The sequence below is a fragment of the Desmodus rotundus genome, chromosome 1 (assembly GCF_022682495.2).
Source record: "Desmodus rotundus isolate HL8 chromosome 1, HLdesRot8A.1, whole genome shotgun sequence".
Lineage (NCBI taxonomy): Eukaryota > Metazoa > Chordata > Mammalia > Chiroptera > Phyllostomidae > Desmodus > Desmodus rotundus.
The window spans coordinates 163,746,697-163,763,934 of record NC_071387.1 but is presented as its reverse complement, the minus strand read 5'-3'; the positions used below and the strand labels follow the sequence as shown (position 1 = coordinate 163,763,934).

The 17,238-nt window shown below is 35.4% G+C and overlaps 1 protein-coding gene across 2 annotated transcripts in view; it reads right to left on the bottom strand.

Annotated features, from left to right (window-relative positions):
• The window catches only part of AP3B1 (adaptor related protein complex 3 subunit beta 1), a 243,083-nt gene that overhangs the window by 57,883 nt on the left and 167,962 nt on the right, over window positions 1-17,238 (bottom strand). The window contains exons 22-23 of one of the 2 annotated variants that reach the window (XM_045197878.3): window positions 12,334-12,440; window positions 9,198-10,130 (exon numbers count right to left, since the gene is read on the bottom strand). In XM_045197878.3, the coding sequence (XP_045053813.2) occupies window positions 10,038-10,130; window positions 12,334-12,440 (200 nt within the window). In that variant the 3' untranslated portion in view covers window positions 9,198-10,037. Of the gene's footprint in view, window positions 1-9,197; window positions 10,131-12,333; window positions 12,441-17,238 lie in introns of those variants that run through there. The other variant, XM_024563519.3, reaches the window with a different exon arrangement.

Genomic DNA, 17,238 nt, shown 5'->3' with positions numbered 1-17,238 from the left:
TCCTCGTTAATCCTGACTCAGTGAATTAACCTTTAATTATATCCGTTAAAACTGAAATGAGCCTCTTGCCTGGCTGGGGCTGACCCCTCTCAGCGCATGGCTCTGATGAAAATTCTTAGGGTCAATGAATATGTCCTGTGTCATGTCTGATAGCTGCTAAAGATGTGAGGAGGCAAATGTTACCTTAGAAAGATGTGCTTTAAATTTTTAGGAGACGCCCTCTCTTGACGTGAAAATAAAATAAAAATGGTATCTTTAGTTTCTCAGTTTACCATACTGTATTTTCAGTTGCATTAAGAGAGCACTTAAGAAATACAAAGATTAGGTCATTAGGATATATTTAGTCAAAGAATTTAAAGAAATAACTTATTCTCCATTTAACTGTCTTAAATGTTACATGTTAAGTAATAAAAGGAACATGTAAGGAGCACAACTACTTTTTAGGTATGTGCTTGATAGGAGTAATTCTCTACATATTAATACTACACCCTTTAAACTGGCACCAGTGGGAATGGTCTATAATGATAAAGCTGGAAAACAGGAAAAGATTAATTTCACTCATTTAACAGACTTTTGATGAGCACCCATTATGTGTCAAGCCCTGGGGACAGAAAGGCCAATGGAAAGGCCCCGTCCTATCAGCAGGGACTCAGAGTCTAAGTTTCCATTAGATGTAGATGTACAATACTTATAATGAATACTTCTCTTATGCTGATGATATTTACTCAAGTAACTTGGCATCTCTTCACTTAATTTCCCATAGACTTCTAGAAATTTAGAATTAGAAGGGACCTTAGAAACAACCTACTACCGTATTGTAATTTCACAGGTGACAGTCTGAACTACACTAAAATTTTGGTGTAGTAGTTTAAATTTGTAAAATAACTTTGTCAGGTTACATATTCTATAAACCACCGATGTCAAAGCTTTGATGAGAATATAAAGTAAACAAGTTTCTGAAATGATGTACTTTAACTATCATCTTACTATGAAACCTTTCAAATGTACACAAAAACAAAGACAGTAATATAATGAACAACTAGGGACTCATCATTAAGTTTTAAAGACTATCAACATTTGTTCAATCTTGTTTAATCCAACCTTTCACTCTGCTGAATTATTTAAAAGCAAACTGAAAGTATGTTATAATTTTATCAGTAAATAGTTTTGGTCGGTATTTCTAACAGATAAAGACTAAAAAAAAAAACTTACCTGAAAGAAAAAAATAATTCCCTTTAATTTCATGTACAGTGTTCACATTTCCCTATTATGCCTGTCTTCTCAGAGTTGGTTTGTTTGAATTAGGATTCATACAAGGTGCATATACTACATTTGGTTGGCATCTCGCTTAATCTAAATTACTCATTTTAAAGCAGAACTTACTGAAATTGTTTATTTCTCTTTGTTTTTGAGCATAACTGTAAAGGAGATCTTCAGTATTAATTTATGGGGGAGATATTTATATATTCAGTAATGTGGAACAGCTGCAAATTTAAAGAAATAACCCTTATTGATAGGCCTATAAAAGCTGTCTGTAGTTACATTCCTGAATGACTTGAATAATAATGTGTCTGATATAGTCTAAGATAAGTAGCTTTTACTTTTCTTTGATATTAGGGTCATACACTGTAGTTATTTTTTTTACTCCATGTTCTCTAAATAAATTCATTTCTCAATGTTAGTTTGGCATGTACCTGCCCTATTGTAAATTCATTTCCTTTTCCTTTGAAGATAAAGTTTTGTAAGTATCACAATAATGTTTTCCATGTTTAGGTCAGGTTTCTCATGTCAAAAGACTTAATATTATTAAAATAATACTTACCAATTTTCCATACTTTGCCCTGCCCTATGTTCAGAAAATTTTTTGCAAGCTTTTTAAGTTTTTAAATTGATTTTAGAGAGAGAAACAAAGGAGGGAGAGAAATATCAATTTGTCATTCTACTTATTTATGCATTCATTGGTTGGTTCTTGTACGTGCTCTGACCTGGGATCAAGCCCCCCGGTAGGCTGGCGTTGTTGGGGCAACGCTCTGACTGAGCTACTTGGCCAAGGCCTTGGCAAGCTTTTTAAAAAGAGGAACACAGGTGACAAAAGTTAACTTGGTTGATGCATGATTAAATAATAATACATGATTGGTCAATGCAATAATCTAAGATATCTTAAAGCTTAAAAATATTATTTTTCACTGCAAATATGACATTTCAACACATGCAATTTGAAATATAACAGCTGACAGAAACACAAAGTTCGATCAACTTTGGATATGCAAAATAAAATTGCCAAAAAAGATGAACTCTTTTCTAAACAAATATTTTAAAAACCTCTTATTATTTCCTATTATAGTACATTTAAGTATAATAATCTTAGGGAAAAAGTCAGCAGGTATTCAGTGAACTAAGTTAGGTCTAAAAGTGAACTGATGCAAGAGAAAGAAACTTCTCATCACAAAGCAGAAAGGAAAGGCTCAAGGCTTTCTTTATCATCTTTTCTTTAATCCTTCAATTTCTTGCAGATTTATATACGTATTTTGTTTCGGTGGGTGACTTTTTTCACAGTAATAATTACCAGTTCATTAATAACTATAATCAGCATATCATAAAATAGATTCTTCATAGTGGAGAATTTTATTATAATATCAACAAAGCATTATGAGTATTATCTACCAGTGAGGACTTAGACTGGCATTATTTGCTTAAGCCAAATAAAAAATATTTTGCAATAAAACCTCTGTAACTAAAAGTGAATTACGATCTCTTTTTAAAAAGTACTTTATTTTAATAATTCAGGGAAGGAAGTGATGATAATACTCTGTTATTAACTATGAGACCTCTGCAGTAGTACGGAAATAGAGAGATGACGCGATAGGATGCTACACCTTAGTTTAATTTAAAAATTAAGGCAACTCATACTCAGAAGAGAATTAAATAAAAGAATAAGATGGGAGTTGGCTAGGCATTGAAAGCACAAAATACTGTCAAATTTTAATTAAAAAATGTTTTCAATTTAAGCAGACCCAGGCCAGTGATTTTTCATTATTTTTACCACAGTTCCATGACTTCTGACATTTTCATCAGAACAAATAAAGGCTTTTTCCCAAATTTAAAATGACAAAATTATTTTTAATTTTGACTTATAATTTCTTCCTCCTCCAAATTCAAAGGAATTTGATGTTAGACTTGTCTCTTAGCCTGGGGCTTGAATATACCTTAAGTTTTTAAAGTACAGTACAAAAAAATTAAAATTTTTAAGAAGACGGTTCTACTATATTAGAAAACAAACTTTATCACAGGTGCTATCATTTGTTTTGGGAGTGAGATCACACATTCAAGTAACATCTGGCATATCACCTAGTAAATGCTTATATTCAACAAAGACTCCCTTCAAAGCAATCTGCCCTTGAACACAAACTAGAAGAAAGCTGGCACTCTGGCAGTACAGGACAGACTGGGAAACAATGCTGAAATACCTTAGCCTAGACTAAGTTAGAGAGAGGTGGAGGGGAAGAGACGGGAGGCTTAAAGCACTATCCTTCGGATGCAATACACCTATCGAGATGTTTTTTCCCACTGCTCAAAACAGATTTTGAACTCAATTTTGATGCCTTTTAGTGCTTTGCCATTTTTTGTTTCATCTCTTGCACACTGGCAAAACTTTTTCCTTTGAGGGCTGTTTTGTTTTTTTGTTTTTTATCTGGGTAAACAAAAATAGTCACTCAGGGTGAGATCAGGTGAACAGGGAGGGTGGGGGCACAGGGGTCATGCCACTTTTGGTCAGAAACTGCTGAACACTCAGTGAGGTGTGGGCAGGAGTGCTCATAAATCACCCATCATGAAATGGACAAATGTGTTGAAAGAGTCTTCAAAAAAAAAAAAAAAAATTCACTGAAGCCAAAAGCAGACTCTCACAACAATGCCAGCTGGTACACTGATTCAGATGGGTTCCTAGAACACTCACGTAGTGGGTGGGGAAGCCTGTACTACAAGGGGCCCACCTTCCAGAAAATAATTCTGTTTTTGGAGGGTACTCCGTTCATATGATTAAAGGATTGGGACTTTGGACCACTGATAATCAGCCTGACCTGGATAGGAGAGCTGGAGACTGAGTTCAACCATGTTGCAATAATTCAATCAATCTTGCCTCGGTAATAAAGCCTCAGTGAAAACTCTAAATTAGTAAGCTTCTCTGGTTGGCAATATTCCACGGCTACTGCCACACTTCAATGCCAGTAGGATAACCTGGAAGCTTTGAATTTGGAACCCACCCAGAATTTCCTCTATGTGTCTCGTCTCTTCTTTTGGTTGGTTCTAGTTTTTATCTTATTATTATAATAAAACTGTAATTCTAAATATCTTGCTTTCTTTAGCTCTGACAGTTGTTCTAGTGAATTACCAAAGTTGAGGTAGTTTTAGGAACCTCCTAAACCTGCAGTTGGCTTCAGCAGTCTTGAACTATATTAACCAGTCTGGAGGACTGTGCCCTTAGCATGGAGTTTGGCTAACTCCAAGCAGCATATTGTATCTAACTGGACTTCTCTTTTTGCAACTCTGGTTTCTCTTTCACAGTATGTTCTTGCAATTACTTCCTATTCCTCAATATATTACCTTTATATTCTACAATGATCACTTTTCTTAATGAACCTTCCTGTAGTACCAAAATTAAATTCCATTTAGGGATTGTGATTCACAAGGTTCAAATCTGTTACATTATGGCAGCTAATTCTAAGTCTGTGCTTCCTCAGTAATGTGCTACAAATGGGTTAGACGTGTGCTGTGCTGTTGTCCCTTAGGAAGGCCTGGGGGGGACATGTCGGGGGACACTGTGATGGCTGGAGCACTTGGGCTAGGTGCCTCCCACCTCCTGCAGCATTTTCTGTTTACCCAAGAGCACACCACAAATATTATCACTTTTCTATATGGACTGTGACATGAAAGGACTGGAAAGTTATGAGCTAAGGAATCATTACTACAATTTCTCCATAATAGTATGTCAACAACATATCAATACTTCTCCAGCATCAGACTCGGTTCTTCCAACCTGTATGTGCTATACTTCAGCCACACTAAACTGCTATTGCTCCAATACTCCAAGTTTGTTCACACCTCAAGCCTTCACATGCAAAATTTCCTGTCAGTGAGGCTATTCTTGTTCTGCTCCAGCCACCTAGACTCTTATTGTTCTTCTCAATTCACTTCCAAGGTTATATGTGTAAATTCTTCTCTACGGGATCTTTGTCATGCTGGAGCACCTAGCAGATTTGGGCCTAGAGCACTTACTACAATGTAATGATTCCCTTTTCCCATTGTAATCTGTGAGTTTCCTGATATGCTCTGTGATTCACCTCCTTTGACTCATTTTACTTCGCTTTTTCCTTTATTGCCTCTTAAAGCATGTTTCCTAGAATTCCATCTTCTCTGAATTCAAATATTTTGAGGCCCATTATTTCATTTGCTTCTTATGAAAACACAATTAGTTGTTTAGGGAAAGTATTATTATCTCCATCCTACAAATTCAAAAATGGAAGTTCACCCAAGTCAAAGAACTGCCCCATAATTGCAATGAGAGCAAGCAGCTCCGCCAAGGGTAGATAGGAATTAGGTCTTTGGACTCCAAATTCAATACATTTCCTAAATAGCGCCCTGCCCTTCTAAATGAATTCTTGGTGTTTTAAGTTGGCACTCTGAAAGTATATTCCCACAGAAACCCTCTGACCTGCAGAAAGGTGCTGAAGAATGCGTATGGGGGGTCCATTATTTGGGGATTGCCTTGAGAACCACACAATATGGTAACGCCGGAACTTAGAAGTCACTTTCTCCCCATAGATACAAAAATCTTAAGTATTAAGTGAACAACTTAATACACTTTCTTATATAACTACTTTGAGAAGAAACAAAAAATGCAAAGAATGAGATAGAATTTCATACTGATGTTTATCAGCAGAAAATAGATTAAAATAGTTTTCAGAGGTAACATTAACTGCTGAATTCACGTTAATACTTTTGTACACCAAATATACAAAAAGTCTTCTAAACCAGAAGAGACTGGAGTTTTACTCTAACATTTCCAGCCAGAGGTGAACAATTTATTCTTATTTTACGTTGTTCTCATATGCAAACTCTCTCCCCCTCTACTTCTCTCATCCTGGCCAGAAGCCTGATTGTCTGAGGATTACTGTTTCTGAGTTCCCTTAGGTTTGATGTGTAACAATTTAGAAAGTGTTAGCATAACAATAATGTAATAAAAAACAATTCACTAGCAATTCCCTAGAGAATTCACAGTTGTTCATTGAGATATTACGGCAGGAGCTCAAGTGTTTCTTCATTTTAGCCATTTGCTGTTCAACTGCCCTTAGTTTCATGGGAGACGGAAACAAATGCAGCGCGGTGTTTCCACATCACCTCTATCGTGCAGTTTGGACAAAGGCAGGCCTGTCCTTACAAAGATATTATTATTCACTAGAAATTGTATTTTAAAAATCTCTGTTCTAATCATAGAGTTCAAAGGGTTAGAAAAATAGCAAAAGTTTTCATTTGAGAAATATTTAGTGTGAAAAAGAAATTCTTTAGGTTTCATTGTAAATATTTCAGTGATTTCAAAAACTAAAATCTACCTATATCATATCAAATATACAAATAAAACAAATTTAAACAATCCACCAAAATATATGAAAATCATCCATGGACTACAAAGTCATCATATAAGCTAAAAAATGTTTCCCCTATTTATTTACATAAAATTATTCAAATCATTGCAGCATAACTATTTTCACTGTTTCAAAATTCTTTTTTTCTTTTTTTATTTTCAGTTTTCCCAATTTCCCCCCCTTTATCCTCCCTCGGCCCTGCACCCCTAACCCTCCAGCATTCCCTCTAAGTTCATATGGGTTGTACATATAAGTTCTTTGAGTTGTCTGTTTCCTACACCATTTTTATCTCTCCCTGTCTATTTTATGCCTACTAATTACACTTCTTCTTCCCTGTACCTTTCCCCCCATTCCTCCCTTCCCCTTCCCACTGAAATCCCTCCATGTGATGTCCATTTCTCTGATTCTGCTCCTGTTCTAGTTGTTTGCTTAGTTTTTGTTTTCGTTGTTTTTCTTTTCTTTTTCATTGTTTCAAAATTCTGTTCTAGGTTCATAGATTCCCAGAACATTAGAATTTGAAGAAAACATGGAGATCTACCTTACCATCATTTTAGAGCTGAGAAAACCAAATGACTTCCTCAGTATCACCCAACTAATTAGCAGTGATGACTCAAGAAAGGCAGATGTTAGATGTCAATAAAAAGGAATCCTAGTCATTCATACACATTTTCCCCTTCTATTAAAAAATGCTTTTTGGATAATAGACATAGATTAGAGAAACTTGATTAAAGTAACTCTGGAAAACACTGAAACATATAAAGAAGAAAAACAGAAATCATCCATATTCTCATCATTCAGAAAATCTGTTAAAATTATCATTCTTTTTCTTCTACTTTCATTTTCCCTATAATTAGAAACACAGTATGAATGTACAATTTTAGAAAATTGAGATAATATACATAATATTTTGTATTCTCTCTTGCCACTACACAGCACACAGTGTTGTTGGGTTTTTTTTATCATAGTAAAGCAGTGGTTTTCAACCGGTATACCACAAGAATTTTTAAAACATGCAAAACCTGACTATTCAGCCAGGGGCACTGACCTTTCTTCCCTTACATTGTCCAAAAGAAAAAAAAAAAAGACAACACCCAACACAATAGCTACCTGGAGTGAGTGAATCAAAATTACACCTATTTTTTTTTGTCAGATTGGCAAAATATATATATTTTTGGTGTGCTGCAGAGTTGTAGTAATTAGTTTATCTGTGCTGTGAGATAAAAAAAAATTGAAATCACTAAATTAAAGTATTTAATTTAAAACATCTTTTACTTTGACTCTGCCGTACTTTATGTAACCATCATTCTCCCATAGACATTGAGGTTATAAACAACAATGCACATATATCTTCATATTTTTAATTATTTCATTAGAAAAAAAATCTAGACATGAGATTACCAGATTGAAGAGTATGTATATTTTGATAAGTATATAGGTGACCAATTGCCATCCCAATGTTGCACTAATTTCTACTTTCATCAGTGGAGCAATCTATAATTCTTGGTTCACTGTATCCCTCACCAATAATAGACACTGGTTTCTGTAATTTTGCCAATGCCAGAGAAAACAGTTCCTTAAATTTGCACTTACTCATTACCTCTACTGAACATTCTTCATGGATCTATTACCTAGATTTCTTCTTCTATAAATGTTTATCTCTTTTGTCTACTTAAAAATGCTTTAATAAAGTACACTATGCATATAGAACAATAAACATATCTTAAGTGCAAAGCCCAATGACTTTTTTTCACAAAATGAATACATCCCCATACCAGCATCTAGATGCAAAGACGGAACACAATCGGCACCCCAGAAGCTCCTCGTGTTCCCTCCAATCACTAATTTCCCTAAGGCTGATCACTCTTCTGACATTGAATACCAGACACTAATTTTGTCTGTTTTTTACTTCTGCCCATCTTTACAATAATACTTTTATTGTTTAAAAAAGTTAATTAGTATTATGAAACACTTAAACATTACATAAAAGTAATAAAAAAAAGCAATGATTCATCCAAAAATCATATTACTTAAAGTAACTACTGTTAACTCTGGATGGATACACTGACATACAGAAAAAGAGACAAATTATCCTACAGAATGGGATGATAATCCAACTCTAATTGAAGAAAAAATAAATAAAATAAAACTAAAACAAAAAAAACCTCCAAATTTCAAATACCCTATTTTTTGGACTATAAGACGCACCAGACCATACGACACACCTAGGTTTTAGAGGAAAATAGGAAAAAAACCCTGCTCCACCACTGCCCCCTCCACAAGCCAGGTAAACTACATTTGGACTATAAGATGCACCCCCATTTTCCTCCCAAATTTGGTGGGGTGGGGGAAGCGCATCTTATAGTCCAAGAAATACGATGTTCTTTGAGTATATACAAACCATTAAGAGATTTGAGTCTCATTAAAAAACACAAACAAAAACTGTTTAAATTCTGCATAATATTGATTCATTTCCTACTAAGGAAAATATGAAATAATTAACATGCACCCCTCGCCCCACCTCCTCCATTCCCCACCTACTAGGTTTGGTTTCTTATAACACTATTTATATTTTATCATTTACACTCAATTCTGTGACCATAATTCCCATTGATATTGATTCGATTATTGTGAATCCATCCTTTAATAATTGGTTTCATCCCCTTTTTATCTTTAAAGACAGTTACTTTTGTGTTTGAGAATATGTATGTATAGCCTTTGTAAAGAAAGATGACCCAATTTTCTTGGCTCACACTTTCCTTTACAAATCTGTAATAATAATGTAATAATAAAAAGCATAACAGGAAATACTTAGTATTTAATGTTATCTTTATTTTACAGATGAAAAAAATCTGAAGTATTAAGAGGTAAACTGACTTGCCTAAGGATGCTCATTTTGTAATGTGGCAGAGCTCTGATTTGAATGCAATCAGTCTGGCTCAAGAGCCTGTGCTTTTAACTGCGACATTACATACTGCTTTGAATGTCTGCAGCCGGCAAGTGACTGGGGTAAGGGACAGTAAAGGGCGCGATCAGCTTTAAGGGGTTAAGGCCAGGGATGATAGAAGCCCTGCGATGAACAGGACACAATAAAAATTACACCATTGTCCTCAAAACTTTCAATTGTCTTTTTGGACATTCATGAGGTGATAACTTGTTTAAAATTACCTGACCATAGAACACTTTACATATAAGTACAAAGGAGTATATCTGCAAGGTTTTAATATTATCAATTTTCCAAGAATGCAACTACCAGAAAAACTGTTCAATGCTTTGGAAATCTGTGTTTCCAAGAGCAACATTACAACCGACAGCACTTGCGCTGCTGACACAACACCCGCAGATCAGGCTGCACTTGGAGCTGCACAGTCGCAGTGGTTCCACACCCGAGTGCCAGCGTCACCGAGCTGCGTCCTTTCTAGTGCAGTCGTGGTCCCGTTTACATACCAAGGCAATGATTTCTTTATTAGAAACTGTGTTTATTTCTTCTTCCTATTCAATTAGGACGACAAGCTGATTTTAAAATTAGGGATGTACTCGTATCTATAAATTTCATTTCAGGATCCAAAGACTCCTATATTTGTTGAGGTCCCACACCATTATATGCAGGTTGTAATTTTTAAGGGTTTTTCTTTGACTTTTTCTCTGATGTCTTCAGTCCACTTATTTCTAAATTTGTACACATAATGAGAAAACTTACATCATCTTTTTAAAGTGCTGTTTTGAGGGCTAGAGGTGAGATGAGGAGCAATGCCATTCCGCGCCAGAATATTCCATTTATTTCTACAGGTTACCCTTTCAAAGTTCTACCTTTTTCTTTGTATAAAGTTCTACTCCTTTCTTTATTTGAGTATTGCTGGTAGATTTCTGGTTGCCGCTCTCATTGCTACTCTTTGATCAGTTCGGTAGCTTTTGGGGATATTTTATGGTCCTGCTTCACTCAGCCACATCAACTTGCAATCCTTTTTTGCGCACTCCTTGGATGGAATGCTTTTCTTTTCCTTTGAAGAGACCATCCCAATAAATATTTTCCTTAGTGTAAGAGGAAAATTACTTCAACTACTTTGTGATGAATGAGAATTTACTACAAACTTTTCTAATCTCACTGCATTCTTCTGATAGCTAAAACAGCGTAAGAGCCTACTTATCCTAGCACGTCACATCACTTGCGAAACTATTAGTTAATATTTTTTGAGTGAAGACAATGTGCCAGTCACTGTTCTAAGAGCTTTGCATTTATTATCTCATTAATCTCACAACAATCCTGTGAAGGAGATTATCTTCATAGGAAACCGAGGTGCAGAAAGGTTAACTACCAATCTGCCCAAAGTCACACAGCGAGTAAGTGGCAAAGTAGGGATTTGCAGCCTGGTCATCTGATATCATCTCAAGATATTTATCCCCTACTTGCCTCCCAAGTTTTTAGGGGACTCCCAAATTTTTAGGGGCCTCCCTTCCCCTCAAGGACTAACTGCTTCACTATAGGTTTTTTGATTACCACTTTCTCTTTACAGCCTTCCAGAAATGCTCAATAAGTATTTATTACTTAAATAAATGAAAGACTTAACTTCTTATTTTCACGGCTCTACCCCCATCTCTTCTAATGTGCCTTTTCCTTTTAGCTTTGAAGAAGGGCAAACTAAAATCCCCAATATGGTTTTTACTCATTTCTGAGTGGTTAAGAGATAACTGCACTCTACAACTTAAAAACAACATTAAAAAGCTTAATAGTTTTCACCTACACTTGGTAAGTGAGCTCACCAAAGCTGACCAGAAATGCATGCAGGTCTTTTGAGTACAAGGATCAGGTACTCCTCTTCCCCGCTTCCGGCAGAAGCAGCTCTATGCTCCCGGCAGCTCTGATCACCAATTACACACCCTGCCGGCCCCGGAACCAGTGATACCCCAGATCTATTCAAGCTACCTGTGCTTCCATCAGAGCTCACTGTTCTATCTCCTAGTTTGTCAGATTTCTGACACAAATTAACAGGAGGTCAAGCATATTAACAGATTATATGTCCTAGGCAGCATGCCTGATTTAGAGTGAAAGGTTAGCGATACAATATGCTAACATAGGAAAAGTTATTGCAGTTTCAGATACTATGACAGGCTGATGGTTTTGGCATTATTTTCAGGTAGGCACGTCTCTTTCCTCCTCCCAGTCATGCCCCATAAATAACATTAAAGAATTTCTGTAGAGACACAAAACCATGGAAGTAAATGCAGGAAGATAACACAGAGCAATACAATCTTGAATTTTCGAATGAAAACAGGTATTTTAGTAACCTACGGTAAATTAAAAAAAAAAACCCTAAAACTCTGCATAGTAGAAACAGAATGATTATGAGAATAAATGTTTGTTAATGTAGACAATAATTCTTTGTGGTAGAATTTATATATATATAAACTAATTCAAAGTGGCAAAGAACCCTTACATATTACAAATGGAGAGCAGTACCAGAGAAAAATGTACACATGAGAATTAAATGTGGATAACAAGCAGAAATGAGATAATAATGGTTTGGGTAGAACAAATTTAAAATATTTACAAAATTAAATGGTCAGATCTGAACCGAACTTGTTAGAGGAGGACTCATTCAAGACTAAGAATCAACTTCAATTGTTTGCATGTTAATAAAAGCAATGCAATGGCATCATTTGAAAACTGAGCTAATGTATTTTGGAAATTACTTACGCTAATGACTGATGAAGATGTTGACAAATTCAAACCTTCAAGATCAGCTATCAAGCTTGGAGAAAGAGCTGGCGTAGGACGCACGACTGGTGTGGGTACTGGGTTAACTGGAAGAAAAGACCCAAATTAGCAAATGTGCATGAACATTTAATGCATATTATTGAAAGCAACATTTTTATTTTGTTGGTAAATCTAATTAAATTACTTTGATCAATAAATCTATGACAATTCTATTTAACATCTTGATTTAGTCAAGTTATTATCAAGTCAAGGCAGTTACCAGTCTTAGTTTTCAAAACATAATGGCCTGGTAGGGGTAATGGTGATGGACAGAGACCTGGGGCGCAGAACACAGGATACAGTGTACAACGATGTGTTGGAGACTTGCACACCTGAAACCTGTGTAATTTTGCTAACCAGTGTCACCCCAATAAATTCAATAAAAAATAAAGAAATTAAAAAAACACAATGGCAGATCCTGTAACAAAATAAGGATATAAATATCTTAAAAGTTTTAGAAAAGTTTTATCATGTAACATTATCACCCAGCAAATTTACTAAAAGCAAAAGGTAAAGAGACATTCTTTCAGACTAATATAAAGAATAACAACAGCTTTCAAGAGAGTTCTCCAGCTGAGTTAAAAGTCTTAGGGGGGATACAGGGGGCTAAATGGTAATGGAAAAACATATAATAAAGATTATATTTAAAAAAAGAGTGTTTAAATCCTTCCTCTATTTTATTCTCCACTGTAATAATTATAGTGGCACAAGCTATCTAATTCCCTTCTAATTATATTTTGTCAGCAAAAGCTATATGCTAGATAAAAATGTTTACTCTTAAACTCCTATTAACTAGAGATCAGGTACCTGAAAATCTGCAAATCTTTAAAAAACGCAAATCTGATTGCGTGACTCCCCTGCTTAAGACTCTTGAAAGACTCACAACTGCCTACAAAGGCCAACTCTTCATTAACTGGGCAAGCACCTCTCTGATTTAGCTCAGCAGTGTCCAACAGAACTTTCTGGGATGTCGGAAATGTTCCATAGCTGTGCTGTCTAATATCCAATGCGCTCTTAAACTGTTGCTCATATGACTAAAGCACTGCAGTTTGGGTTCTGATTAACTGAAGTAGCTGTGTGTGGCCAGCGGCCACTATATTGGGGAACACAGGTCTAGCTTATCTGCCATTTCATCTGCCATGCCCATGTTCTACCTCTACTGAATAATAGTTCCCAAGATCTTATTTCTTGTCTCTGAGTCTTTTATATTCTATTCCCTTTGCCTGTAAGTTACTTCTCTGCCTTTCATCTTGCAACGTTTACACATGAAGATACCATTGCTTGTATGTGCCTTCTTTGTTTCACAGAAATGTTTGGGCGTATTTCTACAACCACTCTTCTCTCATAATATTAATTAGTATCTATATGTTTTTATTTCTACTAATCTATGTCAGCAGATTTTTTAATGGTTAGTAATTGCTCAACTGTTTGCTCAGTAAAATAAATTAAAATGTGGGAAAAGTTTTAGCTTCCATCAAATTCCCACTCCAAAATGACACTATAAAGAAGTAACATTTACTTAATTTGACATCACTTTTCAGAGCATCTTTTTCTCATTTTTGTCTCACAATATCCTGTAAATTATGCAGAAAAATATTAAATCATAAAGTTAGCAATAAATATTTCTTGAACAAGAAGAGAGCAATAGACAAAGTTCAAGTTATGGTTCAAGATACAGTCCCTGTCTTCAAATAACTTAACATCTAATTGATAAAAAGACTTGCACATGCTTGAAGAAAAAAGAAAGTCACAACACGGTCTTCAATTGATATTACCAAAAGAAGAAAATTTTCAAAGGAAACCTTAAATAAAATCTCAACATAGATAATAAGAAAGGCAGCATGGAAACCGGGTGAAGGAGGAATGGAGCCCTTGCTTTCTCACTTGCACTCACTCCCCTTTGGTGCACCTGAAGCACTGCTACGAAGTCCCAGCTTCCTCAGACCTATGCAGAAAACCACTAATTAACAGGTGACATAGGGAGCTGGTGGGGAAAGAAGGATCAATGGGGATGTGGTGGTGAGAAAAGGCTTGGTACATAGGATGGAATGAAGTCCAGTTTTTCAGGAAGGGTAGGATCTGAATAAGAGGACAGGAGGAAACTGATTAATTACTAGATAAGAAAATGTAAACAAAGGCTGAGAGGTGGGAAGCTAAGGGGTTTGGATTTATCTTGTACACTAAAGGGAACTGTTAAAAATCTATGCAGAAGAGGAATGGTATGACACGGTATTGCAGGACAATTAATCATGTGGTAGTGTAAGGGACAGACTGAAAAAGGAGCATTAATGTTGGCAGTGAGAAAGAATTTACAATAGTTTAGCAAGATGTGAAATGGACTGAAGTAAGGTACTGGCAGTGAGAAGGCAGAAAAGGCGTTTGTATTAAAGACATTGTAAACTGAGGCACAGGGAGATTAAGGCTTGTCAAGGCCATAAAACAAGCAAATGATAGAACCAATGTAGGTCTAGAAATGGGTTCTTCCAACTAGGATAAAAATATCTTGCCTTTCCGTGCAAAAAGTAACTTTTCTGGTGGGTTCTAAATGCATGTTTCTTCATTTGTTTGTCCATCCATCCATCCAAAATATGAGATGCCCATGTTTAGTAATAAAAATTGAGTAAGAACAGCCTTTCATTTCAACCATGGCTTGGCTAAAGACTTAGGAAAAAGCGTCAAAGACCAGATAGGAAAATAAATACCATAGGCAAGGTTGACTCTTAAGAAAAATATAGGTTTTTAATATCATTTCAGAAGGCAGAGGTATTAAAGAAATGATTACATATCTGTTAAAAGGTCTGGCCAGATGAAAGCTTGCACTGAAAGTTTATCCTAAATTGAATTCTGAGGCCAGTTGAGTACGCTGAAGTATTTAATTAATGTGTAAGAAACGAAAATGACTCTGTGGCTTAGAAAAAAATAACGTGGCATAGAAATTAAAATGAGATACCGTTTCAACTATCAAATAGGCAAAGGCCGTTTTAAACACAAAATTCAGCATAGGTAAGGGCATAAGGAATCTGGCACTCTTATACTAATACTGGTTAAGTTGTTATATGCTTTGTGGAAGGCAATTCTACCAACAGAATTCTTTAAAGCCTTTGTCCCAGCAATTCTACTCCTGAGAATTTATCTTAAGGAAACAGTCATGGAGATAATGCAATAATATACTTATGATGATACGTACTGCTTCACTGATTATGATAGCAAAAAATGGAAAGAAGTTAAATTTCCAACAATAGTAAACCTGTTAAACAGAATTTATTACCACAATATAAATGATAACCATGCAGTCATTAAAAATGAAGTTGTTAAAGAATATTTATGGCATGGAAAGTAATGTGTATGGTAAATAGATAAAGAAGCAAATAATGAAACAGTATCTCAGAATAACTCAACTGTTTTTTTGGGGGGTGAGGTTGTTGCATACAGAAAGAAGCTGAACTGATATGTCAATGTAAACCCAGGGTATTTGGATTACAAACTCATTTTTTCTTTTTCTTTTTAAAACTTTCTACAAAAGTTTTTTTCTTTACTAAAGAGTATTTAATGAAGTAATTATATAATTATTCTTCTGATTAAAATTTTACCTTAAAATTTAATAAGTAAAACTTTCAATATATAATAATTTAATATGAAATTAACATGTTAAATGTAATTTACTGCTGTTGCTGCTCCAACTTTATCATTATCTCCATCAGAGCTAACCTCCCTGTAAAATGCTTATCATGTGCCAAGCAGTTTTAAGTGCTTTTACATTTATCGACTCATTTAGTCCTATTAATGCTCCTGAAAAGTATTAGTATTATCTCCATTTTATAGATAAAGCAGATGAAGAGATTATATAACTTGCCCAAGGTTACAGGGCTAGAAAGTAAGGGAACTGGAATGCGAACTCAGTCTAACTCCACTGCCCTCTCAGCCACTCCAGTCTACTGCTGCACCACAATTTGCTCAACAATATGGTATCACATACCATAAGGCTTATCGGAAGCATGATTATTGTCGGGTGATACACATTTTTAAAAGACTTCACAGTTAGTCAGTTAGTTAGCTGTACTAATAGTGTAATTATATAGGTTTACATTTCCTATAAAGAAACACCAGAATATGATTGCTGCTTTATCATCGTACTACTGAGATAACACAGTATGGGCTACTAAAAATATTTTAATTTCCATAAATACAAAATATGACTGGAAAAATATGACTGGAAAGAATGCTACTTCTAAGCCTAATCTATCATTAGGCCATATATTACCTTAGCATAAAAAATTTCTAATTTATTATCAACTGACCTCGTGAAATAGTCATATAATTTCCCAACCTACAGAACTGTAGAAATATTCAGCCTTTTTTTTCTACTTTACACATGAATAAAATGAAGTACATATTAAGTCAATTGATTAAAGGGTTCTGCTAATATCCCCTCAACAGATACAATAAGGAGGTATCACATTACCTAATCAAAGCCACAGAACTGTTTTTGGTAGAGCCAGTCCACTGCTAAGCACACTTCCTTAGAGACAAGACAGTAATTACTTCAGGTCGCAGGGAGCTCCTTCACTGCTCCATGCCTTTACTTCCCTTACTTTCTTCTCTTACCTCAAACTGCTTAACTAAAAATCTTAACTTACACTAAGCTCAAATGTTACGTTACATCTGGAAATCATTAGGTGGGTTAGGTACTGGGGTACCTAACAGCATTCTGGCATATCTGTCTCTCATTTCATTTATAATGTGGCAATCTGAGGGCCACCTTATGTGTTTCCCCTATGACACTCTGAGAGTTCCTGGGGTAGGGACAATATTGTATCCATGTAGAATCTCCAGCATGTAGCAGAT